This window comes from Haliotis rubra, unplaced genomic scaffold (genome assembly GCF_003918875.1).
Source record: "Haliotis rubra isolate DU_JTF1 unplaced genomic scaffold, ASM391887v1 Scf321, whole genome shotgun sequence".
NCBI classification, from domain to species: Eukaryota; Metazoa; Mollusca; class Gastropoda; order Lepetellida; family Haliotidae; genus Haliotis; species Haliotis rubra.
The window spans coordinates 598,314-618,171 of NW_025766993.1; the positions used below are offsets into that span (position 1 = coordinate 598,314).

The window sequence follows — 19,858 nt, forward strand, 5'->3', positions numbered from 1 at the left end:
GGACATCATGGTAAGCCAACACTGTCATCGGGCATCACAGTAACCCATCATATCATCGCATCATCGTATGCCAACATCACTGTCATCGGACATCATGGTCACAACACTGTCATGGACATCAGACTCCATTATATTACAGGACACCGCCAACATATATCATCGGACATCATGGTGCTGATATGCGGCGCCAACACTAATCATCGGACATCGGACATCATGGTAAGCCAACAATATATTGAATCATGGTAGCCAACACTATCATCGGACATCATGGTAAGACAACACTATCATCGGGCATCATGTTAAGCCAACACTGTCATCGGGCATCACAGTAACCCAACACTATCATCGGGCATCATGGTAAGCCAACAATATCACAGGGCATCACAGCAGCCCAACACTATCATGGGGCATCACAGTCAACTCAGTACTACTACTAGACACTACTATTATGGTAACTCATCACTATCATCGACAACATAGTGTTACACAACACTATCATAGGGCACTAAAGTCAACACCAACAACGCTGTTATAGCATCCAACACTACCTTCCGGCATCAACAGTACTACATCCAACGGTACTACGATTACAACTTTAGCAGCGTATTCTGACACAATACTATCTTAGCGTACTAAAGCTTCCCATCACTGTAATCGACAAATACAGTAACAGTACACTATCATGGAACATCATTTAACCCAATGCTACCATCGGACATGTCAGTCTATAAACAGCATAGTAGCCTAACACTACCACCAAGCAGGGCAGTACCATGACGCTATCATGGAGACACACACTATGTCAACGTATGCACGGATCAATATAGTAACCAAACTACAGCAGTAGTAGATCTAAGACAGCGTATGACTTGTTCCAATGCAAGCACGGGACTAAACCGTAGTAAACTGGTCTGATCATTTTCTTCTAATACTCCAAACATTGCGGTATAGGACTTGAGCACAATGGTCATTTCAATACTCACTTGAATCCAGACAATTGTAACCCTCAGCTATAACATGGAATAACATAGTACTCATAGTAAGTCATTAGGACGTATAGAACCACGTTAAACAATTATATATAATAACATAATAATTATTGTAGGGAAAATTAAGCATACAACATATATAGCACGAAGGCTGTGGTACCTAGTTATAGATGGATTTTTATTGTACCCAGCTATTCCAATATATGGAGAATAATAATACTCCGTTATAGCGTGGGTGATACATTATCCATTTAAGCATAGAGAATTAAAGAAAAGAACTTTAGAACGGTAAATTATAGTAGGATACTATAGGTATAGTTTTGATGTTATTGCCTGAAAGGTTGATATATGACAAGATGCTATGAATGGTCCTGGTGTTCACAGCAGCCCAAGTCTGATCTAGGTGACAACTTATGGAATCTGAAGAATAAATGATTCCACCAAATTAGACAAACCACTCTCCTTTTTTCTGAAAATGCTGGCTCGGTTATCAAGCTTACTTAGAAATGATAATTTATTCTAGATGATAAAAACCTAAATCTCTGGGATTGCCTTTTGGCAATTCCGTAATCCTCTTCAAATGGTTCCGTTAATGGTAGAGTAGACTTGTTCTAAGGGATAGCCATAGTTTCAGTAATGTTAGTTAATGATGTAGGCTAATCCCCTGTACGCAAGATTTCACTTCAAAATTGCTCATGTCGGTCCCATAAATTATTGTGTTGTTTTAGAGAAAAACGGGGAAATTCCACATTTAGGCACTGGTGGATTCTGTAAATGTAAGCAGCGGTACTGGGCAACATGATGCGGGTTTAATTGCAGCTGTGAACATTTAGTTGCGTTGTATGTTATTAATAAACGACGAATACAGACACCCCTGTCAAAGTAAAAGGGTTCTACATGTAGGAGCCTGGAATTGGCCTATTCTGGTAAGACGCGACGTCATGAATCGGGCGGCGAATGGTTGACGGCACTTTTTTTTCACTCTAACACCGCCTACTCCAACCTAAAACGTACCGCCGCCGCACTCATCAAGCAGGCCCAGCATATAATATCTGCCAGCAATATCCCAGCTGTATGGCGGCGGTCTATAAATAATCGAGTCTGGACCAGACAATCCAGTGATCAACAGCATGAGCATCGATCTGCGCAATTGGGAACCGATGACATGTGTCAACGAAGTCAGCGAGCCTGACCACCCGATCCCGTTAGTCACCTCTTACGAGAAGCATGGGTTACTGAAGATAAATTCTAACCCGGTTCTTCACGGCTCCAATGCAATACTAAGTAGCATCATCTGGACATACATAATTAAAGCTGATTCAGCACAGAAATATTGCGGCCACGTCCCACTGAGGGCTTGAAACAATTAAAATAAAAATGTGTTTCTTGTTTCCAACAAACCTGTGTGTAGTTACAGTTGGTATTGTCAAGTGCGTAAAGCCTTATATCTGCATCACGTCAGGCCTATCTCCCCGACTGTAAACGTGTTCACAATAAAACACAATATGCATACACTACCTTCAACAGAAAGTCTGTCTTTCGAAAACAACCAGACACTAAAACCTATCTATGTTACATATTGTTTCAGACCAAAAGTAGTGAAATACTAATGATCTAAATTCCTGTGAGTTTTCACCTACCAAGATTGTTCAACGAAAACACGTTCACCAGACCAAGCATCTGATCTAATGACATAAATATATTGCAAATACATTAGAAACATATACCACTAAAACTGAGTGAATATGTCTTTACGCCGCTTTTAGCAATATTCCAACAACATCACTTCGGGGAACACCAGAAATGGGTTTCACACATTGTACCCATGTGGGGAATCGAACCCGGGCCTTCAGTGTGGTGAGCGAACACTTTAACCACTAGAATACCTCACCGCTCTGTACCACTATAAGTCAGATTAAGCATTTCTATTTTGTGACTCGCGATTTTGACTTCTACTAATGTTTAATTTCATTACGTTACAATGGTACATTGTGTGATTGGTAACCAACGCTGATACACTATAGCGTCATTTCTGTAAGATGGCGAACGAGAAACTTAATCAGAAAATATTACAATTATCCTAATGCATTTGTTCAATTTCAATAGTTGATGTTTCTCCACACCACTACAGAAGGAACAAGCGATTAAGCGGATAACGTTAAGATTTCATTATTCATCAAAATGTTATTTTATATCAATGAAAATCAGAAACCATCATTAGGGTTCAAAGTATGTGACCATTAAAATTAATTATTCAGTGCCTAATGAAAATGCAATACAAGGCCATGTTAAAACGTATCGTTTAGTGCGTTCTTGTAGCGGTAGAATCATGGAGGAAGCTGTATGAGATGTGGAAAGGTGGGACTGAAGGTGGGATAGAGACCCAGTGATATTGTCAACTGCTTTCAAACAGTACAACTGCCTTGTCCCAACGGGGAGTGTGTTTTTACAAGCAAATCGTTTGTTGCCATTGAGGACAGCGTTCTCTCTACCACCGCCCCGCGAGGTTCATCAAAGTCGACGTGAATGTAAGAGAAACAGTATCTCTGGATTAGAGTCCTCTTTCGCTGCTTGTGGTACATGGACACTGTGATGTAAAACTTCGTTTTTTCATTGTAGAACACATCGCTCTAGCAAGCTTTTCTCTCGTAGCGCGGAATGCCGCGGGAATAATTAGTATGGAAATTGATTGGCCCGCGCGACAGTGAATGAATTAAGAATTGATTGGTGTAATGCTACAACGGTGGCGACAAGGCGAGCGGGTGACGTTCCGGAGGAGGGAGGGGCGGTTCAAGACATCACTCACAAGGAACGCTGTCATTAACACAACATCAAACAGAACGTTTCCAGGTTCCGCTGACCACTGTCCAGCGAGCGAGCATCAGGTGTCACTTCTCTCAGAAATGATGTGATTCCAAATTACTGCAACCTGTTAATTGACTTGTCGGCCGTGCTGTAAACCGAACGATCTAAGACAACCATTAAGAAACAAGTGCTCGTCATTTTCAACGAAGGATATACCGTTAAGGCAAGAGTGTCATATTAGAACAGTAAGACCAATTCACAGTTCTATGTGAAATGTTAATGGATCCAGTACTGATACGTCTTTTTCTGGGAATAGGACACGAACGTTGGGATCATATGATACACACGAGGGGCGTTGTGGCACCCGCACCCAATCCGACGGCAACGTGTCATATTCGGCCTATGTGATTGCATGTAACCCAGATAGATGCACGTCCAAGTTCAATAGCACAACTGTAAATCCGACAGGAGTCTTACATTACAGCCTTCGATTTTACGCTTGAACTTTCAGAAAGGCCACTTCATGCACAGAGGAGTGTTCTGAAAATTTTATTATTTTTTTTCATTCGTGCAACATGTTGTAAAAATGACTTGATGAACTATTTAGCAGTCTGAATGCATAGAAGTGGATTAAATCTGGCTTGAAGCGAATGTGAGTAGACATAAAATCCCGCATAACTAGCAAGAACGGAACGGCCAATGAACGAAGCCTTTGACGGTATCTCGCCGAAAGCTAAGACTGTGAACTAGTTGCTGGAAGACCATCTCGAAGGTTCAACTTCCTAAACTGATAACGGACAACCGGTCGTACGGGCAAGTGCAGAGAATGGCTAACGTAGATCTACGAGCACTTATCAAACTTTTAGGTGTTCTCCTCGTTTTACCTTTAGTCGCCGATGCAGGTAACGCCACGGAAAAGGCCTGTCCAGTCAAGTTGAGGGAAACTGTTAAATCGGAAGGGTGAGTTTTTTAAACTTTTAACTTTTTTACTCACGCCGCTCAAATTACTCGGTTTTTGAAGGGTGGTTTTGTGTTTAAAATAATGAAGTTTATCATTGTTTTATGTACAGGTTCTCTGTGGGGTCCGACCTTGAGATATTTGCTCGACTTGTATTCATGCTATGTTCTGTAGCCCTGTTTGCATAACATTTCTCAGGAGGCTCTCATTTCAAGGTGACTCACCTTTTCACGTAACCAAGGGTTCATTACTTCACAGCTGTCAAAATAATGACGTCAGTTTTCGGCATGGTGTAACCTTGAAATAAATGTTTCAAGATTGTTGTTTTTCTTCTCTGAAATAAGGTCAAAAACTCAGCTCGCTAATAAGCAACTTGAAAACTAGTACTAAGATTTTATCAAAGATATGACTGCACAGTTAATAGAAAACCGTATTTCGACTAAAATCGGAACCTAAAATTCCACTTTTTCACATAATGAGCATTGGAGTGTCAATGGATGGTGTCCTGTTGCCAAACCTATCAGCCTCATCTGATAGCATAGCCTGTATCCACGAGCAGGTCATAAAGTGGGGACGAGGGGGGCAAGCCAGGTTGATTGTCTCCAACAAGAAACAACGATAGTAATCAGAAATCACCAAGACTGTGCCACTTATCCAGAAAGACGGACACATGAAGTGTAGCCGAAAACCGATAAACGTTAAATGATGGGAGATCTTTCCTCACTCTGTTAACGGGGAATTTTGCCTCTAATTTAATCACTTGGCAATTTACAAGCAACGACTCCATTAAATAGTGAATGAAGGTTACACTCAGCGGTGGCTCCCTTTCCAAGAAAGCATAACAAACCAACTGCTTCTCACGAAAGTTGATTGTTATTTAGTTTTTCGATAATTGCAAATTTCATACAGTAGTTTTTTGGGCCTCGTTAAAGGTCGTTACTTAGAGTGGCGACGACAGTGAAACTAGTTGAGGCTAAAGATAAAAATTCGATACAGGGTTAATGACGGAAGCGTTACGTTTAGTGGTCATTTAATGAGCTGTCGTTAAAACATGTCGGAGGTGGCCCTCGTTGTTCAGGCTGCAATATCGGGTGTGTAATAGAGAGAGATTGTGGTTGTATAGGCTGACATTGATCCTGATTATAAACAGATAGATTTAATTAAGATATTTCTTTTTTTAAATGGAAATTTCTTTTATTCCTTTCAGTGGAATTCATTCTAATGGAACTGGATATCATTGACACATGTTTATCAATTATGTAAGGGTGGTATACAATCTTTACTTCCAGAAGATGTCAAGTGATAGTTGATCTCTTGTGATACATTCAGGAGACAATCCTACATTTCTTTGAACTTTTTTTCAGTTACAGTGCTTTCTGCATGGCATATAGGAAACGTTACTGGCACTGTAGCTCACATTATCATTTGAAACTGTACACAGCAGGCTTTGGAATTTCAGAAAGACAAATTTTGTTTTGAAAGAAGCATAAATCTAAGTATTAGTACGCTCGGGACAATATGTATGGGTGCGGAACATGTATACGATACCACCACCAAATGGAAGTTTTCCATTTTAAGGAATTCATTATTGTCACATAAATTGCAACAGTGAAATCCACTTAACTCGAAGTATAACATCCCAATGAATTGTTCATTACCCTGTATCTGTACGTCCCCGACAGGATCGTTACCGGTAGTCATTATATCCATACTCTTCTCCCCTGCACTACTGATAGCTCGAACTGTATTCATTCTAATAGCAATACATACACTTCCAATGGCTGATATATGTGAGGTACTACCGAGAAAGGATGTTGCTTGAATCTTTCATTGCCATATATCTGTGTAGTCCCCACAGGACCGTAATCGACACTGTCATTGCATCATACTATTCTCTCCTGCACTACGGATAACTCGAACTGTATTCAGCCTAGTAACAATACATACAGTCCCAATGGCTGATATCTGTGAGAGAAGCTGTCGCTTGATTTACGGTGTCTGTAAGCAAACATTGCAACGCACGGACATGTGATTATGTAATGATATAAACGAGCGATTTGACAGATTGATGCAAGGGAGAAAACATACAGCGATATCTTCATTGCAGTACCCACGCCTTCCATATCCCAGGTTAGCATCCTTTTTAAAACAGGTTGCTGGAAGATTTAACTTGCCGTGCTTATGGCAAAAGGAACAAATTCTTCTACCTATCTGGTAGAGTTTGGTGCTTGGGCGTAATTCTAATGTGTTTCCTATTTTCGGTTAGCTAGGGCATTTTTATTCCGTTTCCATGACAATCGTTGAGTTGCCTGTGTGAGTATACAAATACCCTGTATTATGCGTAAAAGTTGTAGTATTGTGTTATGACGTGATTATTGAATGGCTGAAGTATGGATTCCACATGACATATATTCATTATGTAGAGACAGTTGTATGGAAACGTCTACTGTATGGTAAACGATACCATCATATGTTTAATTCACGAAATCGTGTTCACCTAGAAACCAGATTTGTGTACATTTCCAGCCTGCGGTATATACAGCAGAAGCTTAGACTAGAATAGTCAGATAGTTTATATAATATATATGTGGCATTATAAGAATCATTTTGTGTATCGTGAAAGATAAATAATATCCCTATAAAAAGTGGAGTAGTATGTATGTATGCTGTACCGTTATTTCCTATTTTGGGGGCAGTGGGGTTGCCTAGTGGCTAAAGCGTTGCTTCGTCACGCCGAAGACCCGGGTTCGATTCCTCATGTGGGTACAATGTGTGAAGCGCATTTCTGGTGTCCCCCGCCCTGATATTGCTGGAATATTGCTAAACGTGGCATAAAACTAAACTCACTCACTCACTCACTGCTATTTTGGTCTACAGAATTCATTGATAAGCGTGTGTGGTGTTAGTATAACTGGCAGTGAAAATAAAACACCAATGCAGCTGAAGGACTAACACGTCCTGTTAGTAACTTTAATTTCCTGATCCACGGTTAAGGAACCTGGGTGCCGTTGTACAAAGCGATCTTAGCGCTAAGGTGGCCGTAACTCCCATATCTTAACACAGGCTTAAGGTAGCCTTAGTGCTAAGGTTGTTTTGTACAACGGCACCCTGCACATTAGGTGAAATATAGTCTAAACAGCCAGGACCTATGAATGAAGCCGTGATGAGGATGCAATATTCCAGATGAGACGTTATGCAAATCTCTCAATAAATAATAGGCAATAGTTTTTCACCAGAACATTTGACTGTTGAAAGAACACCGGGTGTTAACACGGTGATCATTGATTCCCTTCGTCCCTTCAATGACTGTGTAAGACCCCTAAAAGAGTACATACCGGCTAGAAGACGCTTCGTGAACACCAGGTGTCCATTACGAAAGCTTCCCGTGATATTTGTTTCATTTCGTCACTTACAGTGAGGATAAATGCAACAATACATGGTAAACCGTTACGCAAACACCAGGTTTTAGTTATACCGTTGGATCCATTTTCGTTTTAGTTTGCACTGTACAGAACGTTTTCCTTACCGTGACGATTTTCACCGACTTCCGCTTTGATGACAGCTCTGACCTTTCAGTTTCATGACCATCAGTTTTGTAATTCCATCTGCAGCATCGTTGTCATGGCAAAGAGTCGGACTGTTTCAAAGGCTTGCGCTGTGTTGAGATAATGCCGGTTTGACTGAATGGAATTACTCTCTCACACATCTTCTTTGTAACTAATTGTCTTGATGTGGTTTGTCAGGAACTTTCAAAATAAAATTAATACATTGCCATACAACCTTCCAGGGTGATTATTTAACGACATTCGACCTTAACGAATGACAAACAACAGAACCCCTGATTTATATGCATTACAACAACGAAACTATCCTTACAGCTTCGGTGTATCTCATATTCAGGTAATGATCTGTGAGGCCTCATTTTGCTGTTTCTGGGACGTTTGAAATACTCTGCTATGTGTACACCTGTTCGCGTATATTCTCAAGAATCTGAAAATATGCCTGTAACGTTTCGATCATTTCACTTTGAAGCTTTATCTCAGATTCTAAACCAATGACTGTTCAATGTATAGTGTCCATGAGTTGGATCCATGAGTTGCATTGTTAACAAGTCCTTGTCATAATTACCTGACACAAAGGATATATATTAGTCTAATATAAAACGCCAGAGGATACTGAGTCTCGATTATCCGAAATACATTCCATTGGCCGAAAAAGGTAAAATAACTGTGAAAATGATTTGAATGGATAACTGAAAAATCAGTGATGGCACTAGGGGTTAAGCCAATTTCACTTCTCCGCTGGTACTTCAAACAGCTTGAAATATTTCCTCCGATCTGAAAAACTTCAACTCTGTGAGATTCCATGTTAATGAAAACTAACTCCATCCATTGTAATCATGGCACTAAACAGAACGACTCTGCAATGTAGAACTAGATCTGTGGCATCTTTCTGTGGCGTAAATCAGGAAATCCAAGTCTAGAGTCTCATTCTCGTTCTCTTCCGTGTAGACTTTTTATTGCTACTTTGCGCAACCATTTTAACTAACCGCATGGCCTTAACAGCCCAACAATGGCACCACAGAACTTTGTGCGATGCCACTGGTGCAGAAACAGTGGATTCGTCAGAGCTATTACTCTGCCAGGAACTGTTGACATTACATCCAGTGGATGTTATAAATACTGTGGACTTAACGAGTAATTTGTCCGGAGTGTCACAGTGGTCGTTGGCAAAATGACTTGGAGGGACACTAGCCACCACTGATATGTAAAATGTCCGTGCATTGAGATAGCACCTACTGTTTGTACTCCGAGCGATAATAGGAACACATTTCCGTTACTGTTGCAAACGATTCCCAAGATGGTGATGTATTTCTCAACGGGTTTGGAGGATACGCAATCATTGTCCTCGTAAAATCATGGTGGCCATTTCTGCCGTTTCACTCCATCCTGAACGTGCCTGGTTTTGCTGACTGAAATTCTTGTTGATAATTGCTGGTCATCATACCAGAGCATGCCACAGTTACAATAGCTTTTGTCGATCATCATACCAGAGCATACCACAGTTACAATAGCTTTTGTCGATCATCATACCAGAGCATACCACAGTTACAATAGCTCATGTCGATCATCATATCAGAGCATGCCACAGTTACAATAGCTTTTGTCGATCATCATACCAGAGCATACCACAGTTACAATAGCTCATGTCGATCATCATACCAGAGCATACCACAGTTACAATAGCTCATGTCGATCATCATACCATAGCATACCACAGTTACAATAGCTCTTGTCGATCATCATACCAGAGCATACCACAGTTACAATAGCTTTTGTCGATCATCATACCAGAGCATACCACAGTTACAATAGCTCTTGTCGATCATCATACCATAGCATACCACAGTTACAATAGCTCTTGTCGACCATCATACCAGAGCATACCACAGTTACAATAGCTCATGTCGATCATCATACCAGAGCATACCACAGTTACAATAGCTCTTGTCGATCATCATACCATAGCATACCATAGTTACAATAGCTCTTGTCGATCATCATACCAGAGCATACCATAGTTACAATAGCTCTTGTCATTCCAGCGACAGCTATTTGTCGCCAGAGATCGCTTCACTTCGGTATATATAATATATATCACATGTGGTCCATTAAATCAAAACTTTGCACAAAACATTCTTTAAATCATTATTCTCCTAATTCGTCCTCAATTTGTATTGAAACTATATTCCTTAATTATATGAAGAGAGTGAGTGAGTGTGTTTAGTTTTAGGCCGCTTTTAGCAATATTCCAGCAATATCATGGCGAGGGACACATTGTACCCATGTGGGGAATCGAACCCGGGTCTTCGGCGTGACGAGCGACGCTTTAACCACTAGGCTACCCGCCGCCCTTATATCCTTATATAAAGAGAACAACGTTGGAGAGGTAACACTACACTTTATCTTAAACATCTACATCTAAAACTTACCCTTATGATATGATTCATAATTCTTAAGCAGCTCATCACAATATTTCATCTCACATTGCATTTCTACACTACCAAATTCAAGGAATATTCCGCACCATAAGTTCACGCAGTTCTTTGCTTTTCAGACCTTCAGACCTTCGAACCATGAATTCGACATTTGGAAAATGGGGGTTCATTCCAATTTAATCTACATATCAAATAGGGTTCTATTCTTCTTCAAACATTTTTCAGATCGCAACAATTAAACCCTGTGAAATACGCGAAATAAAAACGTACAATATTAATGAGCACAGTGGGAACGCTAAACCTGCCTACAGACAAGCGCGGTGGTCGCTGGCCTGTGATATTGCTGTTGCGTGAGACAGGACCAAGGACACCGGAACCGCCAAGGTGCCAATCGGAAGAGATGAATATTTTATGACAGGCATTCTGTTCAAGTGACACCTACCTGGTTTAATTCCATGTTGTTTCAGGAACCATTATCAGTGTTAAACTCATTTTGTGATTTCATTTTGTAACATTATCTGGTGTAACATCTCTTCAGGCTGCTGTTTACAATGCTAGAACTCAGCGCCATTTTATATTTACAACCCTAGCGTTGCATTCGTGATGTTTTTTAATTATTTTTTTAAATAACTTTTGTTACAAATTATACATGTTGAAAAGACTTGGTCTGTGCAGTTCTTATTACATAGGGGCGGTGGGGTAGCCTAGTGGTTAAAGCGTTCGCTCGTCACGCCGAAGGCCCAGGTTCGATTCCCCACATAGTTACAATTTGTGAAGCCCATTTCTGGTGTCCCCCGCGGTGATATTGCTGGAATATTGGTAAAAACGGCGTAAAACCATACTCAGTCAGTCAGCCAGTCTTATTACATAACTACATCTTTAACATTATTGTTAGAAAAAGTAGAAGTCTCCCTTAGAGATGGAGTAATGAAGACGTGGTAGTATTTGTTTAATGCGTGATTTTTGAAATAACAGCCCATAGTCTCTGTATACTTAGGTGACTATACATAAATATTTGAATTAGCGCCAAGAAAGTTAAAGGAATGTAACAAAAGCTGATAACTAAATTATTTAGTCATTGGTAACCCATGGATAAACAGGTGTTCAATATAATACAACATATGAAATATCTCAAGAATATATATGAATAAATATAATAGCAATGGTACTAGGAAACGGTTTTGATAACAAGCAATGGTTACAGATTTAGTTTTTGCCTATCTCTTCACTTTGTCCTTTAACTACATTTTCCGGGCATTATGATGAAATAGTAACTAAATAGTCCCGAGTAAAATAAACTTTGCCATAGATAATCTTTCTTCCATGCTCCAGGGAATATCCCCCAAACAGGATATTCCACATGTTCCTTCTGATAACTAATTTATTGACGATTTGTATAGTGATGACTTAAACGTATGTTTCGTGACTTCATCGCATCGCGGATGCAATGTTTCCCACCATACGTTGTTGGCCATTATCCATGTTGTGAGACATCAACTTGGTGAGATATCAGTACAGCTGAACATGCAAAACAAACATACGTTGCCATATTGGATTGACGTGTTCGTATAACGTGGACTCGTGGTTGGCTCTCGGACATCTCGTGCTTTGATATATTATTCTGGGCAAAAGTGAGTGAGTGAGTATGGTTTTACGGCGCGTTTAGCAATATTCCAGCAATATCAAGGCGGAGGTCAATCACTGGATTGTCTTGTCCATTCAGACGCGATTATTTACAGTGCTCGGTCATATAGCTGGAATATTTAAACGTTTTCGTCACGCCGAAGACCCGGGTTCGAATTTGAAGCCCATCATCAACCGTGATGTTGCTGGAATATTGCTAAAAGCGGCGATTACAAGCAGCTGGAATATTTGCTTTTTATATTTTACAAAACTTTGATATCATCAATCATGTGTATGTTGGGATGTTTTGATGCTTCGTGTGAGTGGCTATGTAATGAACTGAAAACTGAGTGGGACGAATCAACAAAAGTGGGTCGAGTTGATACAAATTTGCTCCGACCGTTTGTCTTTGTTTCTTTGTTTGTCAACACCACTTCAAACGCATGTGACCTCTACATCAAGCAGGCCCGTTTTCATATAACTGGAACCCGTCTGCTGTTTAACAATATTCCAGCTGTATGGCGGCAGTCTGTAAATAATCGAGTCTTGAAACAGACAATCCAGTGATCAACAGCATGAGCATCGATGTACGCAATTGGGATACGATGGCATGTCAACCAAGTCAGCGAGACTGACCACCCGATCCCGTTAGTCGCATCTTACGACAAGCATGGGTTGTGAAGACCAATTCTAACACGGGTCTTCATGGTTTGATTAAACATTGGAAATGAACAACATCCGCTCAATCAGACATTTCCAATAACTGGGAAATAATCTTTCAAATTCATCAGATAAAATGAAACATGCACTTTTAAATGAGAAAAACACAGTCACTCAGCCCAAAGAGATTTACGCCCATGTAAGATATTTGCACTCGATGCCCTGTCGACAAAATTATTCTTTAAACAACTTTTTTCTTTTCCGAAGCTTCTTTGATTAAATTCTGTATAGACTTAGCTGGAATGTAATCAGGAGTGTGTCTGAAATATGTAATTTCGTCTTCCTTGGGAATGAAACATCGGAAATGTCAACGGTATCTCAATTCTCAGTCACGTGTTGAGCCGTGCTGCTGCTTGTAGCACCACTGATTACACTGAATAATGAACAGTGCTACAACGTTAACACAGATTAACTCTTTGTTAACTCCAATTGATTCTGTTTAGCGACCGCAGTGATATTAAGGCGCTCCTCCTTTAAGTATGTTCATTTGTGACTGAATATCTGGAAAGCTTGCGCTGAAAAACTATGAGTGAGTGAGTATAGTGTATCGCCGCATTGAACAGTTATCGAGTTGAGTTATTCCAGCATGGAATGAGTGAATGAGTGAGAGAGTGGGAAATCGAACCCAGGTCTTCGTAGTGACGACCTCTAAGCTACCCCACCGCCCCGTTCAGCTTGAAAGTCGAGGTGTGCGTGTGTGTGTGTGTGTGTGTGTGTGTGTGTGCGCGTGCGTGCGTGCAGATATTTAGGACTATGGTAAGACACACGAGTACAGGGATAGCGCTGGCATCCCAGAAATTATATCAGGGCTATCGGTATTTCAATGCTCCACTACCTAGGTTCCACTATCCCAGGTTCAACTACCCCAGGTTCCACTATCCTAGGTTCCACTATCCAACGTCCCACTAACCTAGGTTCAACTACCCCAGGTTCCACTATCCTAGGTTCTACTGTCCAAGGTTCCACTATCCTAGGTTCCTCTATTCTAGGTTCCACTATCCCAGGTTCCACTAGCTCATGTTGCGTGGATCTAATTACACGAATCGGAAAAAGTAATAAAAGAAAATTTGGGTCAATTTCACGTCAACCGGGAAACAAATGCACATTTCTTCTGATACTTGTGTACAAATCACACAATTTCTAATCAAGATACACGTTTTATTCGTCACCGGACACCAGCTATTTCCAAAAGTTCGTTTACTTCGTACACAAAATACTTTTTAAAATTTAATGGATGGGGAAGTTTAATTGCAACTAATGATTTGGGGTTGGAATATTTTAAATCCATTTGGACCATGATAAGTTGAACCATATGGGCATTGCCGCATTACTCGGAAAAGATACAAGCGCTTCTTTGTTGCCGACATGCCCCTACACAGAAGACCACTGTTGGTCATTTATCAATACAATGACACGAAACTTGTAAGGTAATACTCCCCTAACAACTAGTACCACTGCACATGATAGACCAGTAGTCCCGAGTTGAAAGTTCTCAGGGTTAAGCAATCACTATCTCCCTGAAATAAACAATCACCAACTCCCCAAAAACTGTTTTCACAGCGGGGAAATCTGTTGCCTCTCAATACACCGAAGAAGGGGGATTCTATTTAGCTGAATCGCGTGTGTGGTTTATTGATGGCGACAGACTTTCGCCATGGATGTTGTTTTAAAAGAAAGAACACCAGTGTGTAAATAGTCTCATGGCCTTTGTACATTATTTTCTGTTTACCTTAGTCAGTTATGAAAATATTGCCCTATTGCCTTAAAAGACTAATTGTCAATGATTTCCCTTCGTAAATATTAATTTTAAAAATGTCGAGATAATTATCACGTATTTTTTAATTGTTAATTAGAATAGAATTGATAGCAGATTTCATGATATAACTTCAAAGCGTTAGGAATTAGAATTGTTCAGCAAGCCGGTTGCCCTAGTAGTCTAAGATGCAGTAATACACTATGTTAAGTCCTATTGTACTATGTTTGAATCCCAGCTCACCTGATATAGTTATTATTCTTGGTTCGTCACTACCATCCCCGTGCCCTTGCACCAGTAGGTAAATGCCAGTCTGTGAGTGTGTATGGTTTTACACCGCTTTGAGCAATATAGAAGCAATATCAGTAGGTGCGGACATCACAAAGGAGCTTCACACATTTTATTTCTGTAGGGAATCAAACCCGGGCCGTCGGTGTGATGAACAAAAACTGTATCCACTAGGCCACCCTTCTCAGTGACCTTTATTACTTTGGACTTGTTAGTGTGGCGGCCATCCTTGGTCATGACAAAGGAAGACCACAACCAGGACAAGCCTTCATTTTTGTCTCTCATTGTAATGACAGCTCCAATACCGCCATGGTGTATCAGAGGCACTGGCAATGAATGACTTCCACTCTCTCAGTTTGTGATTACTAGAACATTAAAACATCAAAATGACAAAATTAGTCAAACTGATTGCTTCCTTTGAAGTCCGCCAGCAGTCTGTTGAGACGATGAAGATGTTCTTCATGCAAATGTTGCAAATTCAAAAGATAGATGCAGGTTTGGGACTAAAAGCAGAATGTTTAGAATGGTGCCAATATGGTGTTCTCCCATATATGCCTTTCTATCAAAGTGTCGCTTTAAGTCCAGAAGGAAGTCATTCCAGGAAGTTTGTATCGGGCATTCTGAATTTACTACCGATGACGCGTTGCTTGTCAACAAGATGTAGGAAGCTACCCAATACTATGGCCTTCACACTGAGCTTTCACATCAGGAGATAGTCCAGTTCTCGTTTGAAATTTGACAACAAATGTGACGATACATGAAACAAATGTGACGATGCATGAAACAAATGTGACGATGCATGAAACAAATGTGACGATGCATGAAACAAATATGATGCATGAAACAAATGTGACGATGCATGAAACAAATGTTATGATACCTGAAACAAATCTGACGATGCATTAAACAAATGTGACGATGCATGAAACAAATATGATGCATGAAACAAATGTGACGATGCATGAAACAAAAGTGACGATAAATATGTGACGATGCATGAAACAAATGTGAATGATACATGAAACAAATATGATGATACAAGAAACAAATGTGATGATACATGAAACAAATGTGACGATACATGAAACAAATGTGACGATGTATGAAACAAATGTGAATGATACATGAAACAAATGTGACGATGCATCAAACAAATGTGACGATGCATGAAACAAATGTGAACGATACATGAAACAAATGCGACGATGCATGAAACAAATGTGAATCATACATGAAACAAATGTGACGATACATGAAACAAATGTGATGATTCATGAAACAAATGTGACGATGCAAGAAACAAATGTGACGATACATGAAACAAATGTGATGATACATGAAACAAATGTGATGATACATGAAACAAATGTGACGATGCATGAAACAAATGTGATGATACATGAAAGAAATGTGACGATGCAAGAAACAAATGTGAATGATACATGAAACAAATGTGACGATGCAAGAAACAAATGTGAATGATACATGAAACAAATGTGATGATACATGAAACAAATGTGACGATGCATGAAACAAATGTGATAATTCATGAAACAAATGTGACGATGCATGAAACAAATGTGACGATACATGAAACAAATGCGAATGATACAGCAACAGCTGGTACGTAAGATTACAACAGATCCTCGTCACATTAATTTATTTAAAAAGCAATTCATATTTTCAGAAATGCACAAATGTTCGTCGCTTGATGTCTATTCCAGTATCAAAAGTGTATTTTGCATTGAGCCATATTTAACATTATTGAAATCTAAAGATGCGAGGCGTCGAATAACAATGTTACGAATCGGTGCACTTCCAATATATAAAAATACCGGTAGATTTGATGGAGTTCCGAGGCACCAAAGACTATGTAATATTTGTAATGATAATTTTGTAGAAAATGAATTTCATTTCCTATTTGAATGTAAAATTTATCATGATTTGCGCTATAAGTACTTTAAAGCATTACCAAATTACATAGATCGCAATACTTTCTAAACACATTATCCTGTACAAAGTTTTCAACACTAACAAATTGTTCTTCTTACATTAAGGAAGCATTGTCATTGCGTTCTTTATACACATAAACCTGATTGTCAAATGCCACTATCTTATAATTACACATGCTTATTTGTATTGTACGTGGGCCTAAGGCCTTGTTACGAAATAAACTTGATTGATTGAATGTGATGATACAAGAAACAAATGTGATGATACATGAAACAAATGTGAATGATACATGAAACAAATGTGACGATGTATGAAACAAATGTGAATGATACATGAAACAAATGTGACGATGCATGAAACAAATGTGACGATGCGTGAAACAAATGTGAATGATACATGAAACAAATGTGAATGATACATGAAACAAATGTGATGATACATGAAACAAATGCGACGATGCATGAAACAAATGAGACGATGCATGAAACAAATGTGAATGATACATGAAACAAATGTGACGATGCATGAAACAAATGTGATGATACATGAAACAAATGTGACGATGCATGAAACAAATGTGACGATACATGAAACAAATGTGATGATACATGAAACAAATGTGACGATGCAAGAAACAAATGTGATGATACATGAAACAAATGTGACGATGCATGAAACAAATGTGACGATACATGAAAGAAATGTGACGATGTATGAAACAAATGTGATGATACATGAAACAAATGTGACGATGCATGAAACAAATGTGAATGATACATGAAACAAATCTGACGATGCAAGAAACAAATGTGAATGATACATGAAACAAATGTGATGATACATGAAACAAATGTGACGATGCATGAAACAAATGTGATACTTCATGAAACAAATGTGACGATGCATGAAACAAATGTGACGATACATGAAACAAATGCGAATGATACAGCAACAGCTGGTACGTAAGATTACAACAGATCCTCGTCACATTAATTTATTTAAAAAGCCAAACTAGTCACACCGCCAGGGCACCCGATGGAAAAGAGTAGGCAAGATTGTCTGTGGTGTTACTTTCTATATACCGTGACGCGATGTTGAGGACAGTATCTTCATCACAGCGCCAAGGTACCCGATGGAAAAAAGTAAGCTATTTTGTCTTTGGTGTTAATTTTTATATACTCTGACGCAATGTTGAGGAAAGTGTCTTCATCACTCATTTAACGTTCTTCACCATTCTTTGACACATATTCAAAACAATTACAGATCCTTCGATAAAGACACTGTTTATACGTTGCAGTTAAGTGCTTGGTGGACTGCAGTGATGTTTTAGGGTGCACTAGTTTCCTCCGCCGGAAATGAAAACCTAGTACAGATAGCAAATGAGGAAAATATTGCCGAGAACATCGATAACAACCACAGACATTAAATCCAGATTGTGCCGATTTAGTGTCATCCGTGCAAGAGCTCTCTGGAAACGGCATGGCCACGAAGGTCAAGCTTCTTGTTTTATACGTCTTTTCCAGTGTATTAGGTCACACGTTCTCTACCATATCGATGGTCGATACTGTCTCTCGTTGAAGCTTTATTTATTGTGAGTGAGTTTGGGTTTTAACGTCGCTTTGAGTTGTCTTCCAGTTATTGTAGAGGCGGCTGGGTAGCCTAATCGTTAAGGCGTTCGTTTGTCACGCAGAAGACCCGGGTTCACACGCGGCTTTTAGCAACATTCCAGCAATAACAAGGCTGGGGACACCAGAAATAGGCTTCACAATGTACCCATGTGGGGAATCGAACCCGGGTCTTCGGCGTGACGAGCGATCGCTTTAACCACTTGGCTACCCCACCGTCCCTGGGCCCATGTTGTATCAGCCCTAGTAGCTATAGTGCGCTTATCACAGGACTCGGTCGGCAAAGCGGTTTGATTCAGCAATATTCAAGCAATAACTCTGCGGGAGACACCAGAAATAAATAGGCTTCACATGCTGCACCACGTAGAAAATCGAAACGGTTGTCCATTGTGATGAGCGAACGCTTTAACCATTCGGCTACCCAGCCGGGGGCGGTGGGGGTACTGAGATGAGGCTAGCTGTTTTACTTCACCATTGACCTCAGCTTTATCATCCACCGTGAACCAAATCGTGGGCCTCATCGGTAGCTGGGAGAAAAGCGAAGCACTGTGTAATTGTAGCATTATATGCCTAAAATAACTATCACTTACCTCTTAAAACTTAAATCAGTTCCTTATTACCGTCCAACCTCATCAAGCCAGACATTGCTGCATTAGAAATCCGGTCAATCCAACGTGATAATAATTTTCAGTAATTCGCGTATTAAATCAGGATTTCAAGACTGAGCCTAAGAAAATGACAGTTATCTGACAAAGAGCCTTTTTATTACACACAGAAATGTATATATTAGCATTATGTGGGATATACATTGATAATATCGCTCATCTTGACGTGTAGAAACTGGAATCGCCAACTTCAATTTGTAGGCATAGTGTCGGTGAGGCGATCTAGAGACGACTAAATCCCATTCCTCTGATAACAGTGTATACTTAGTCCCAAGAGAGCGCCATGGCATACATTCCTGCTCTCGGAGACCCTCGGAAGTGCCTTTTTACCTCTTTGGCTTCATTCTGTTCTTACAACAAAGTGTTGTTGAAAATAACACAAAGCAAAGAATAAAGACGATTGCTCTATTTGATTTAAAACTGTTTGACAAAAACGAGGTAATTTTCTCGTACTTGGAATGCTAACGAGCTTTACACC

General features: G+C 39.8%; 1 protein-coding gene across 1 annotated transcript in view; it reads left to right on the plus strand.

The window, feature by feature from the left end:
- Positions 1–3,728: 3,728 nt before the first annotated feature.
- The window catches only part of LOC124283786 (urea-proton symporter DUR3-like), a 50,716-nt gene continuing 34,586 nt past the window's right edge, over positions 3,729–19,858 (plus strand). Inside the window, exon 1 of the mRNA XM_046719810.1 lies at positions 3,729–4,757. Within this exon, the coding sequence (XP_046575766.1) occupies positions 4,624–4,757 (134 nt within the window). The 5' untranslated portion in view covers positions 3,729–4,623. The remainder of the gene's footprint in view (positions 4,758–19,858) is intronic.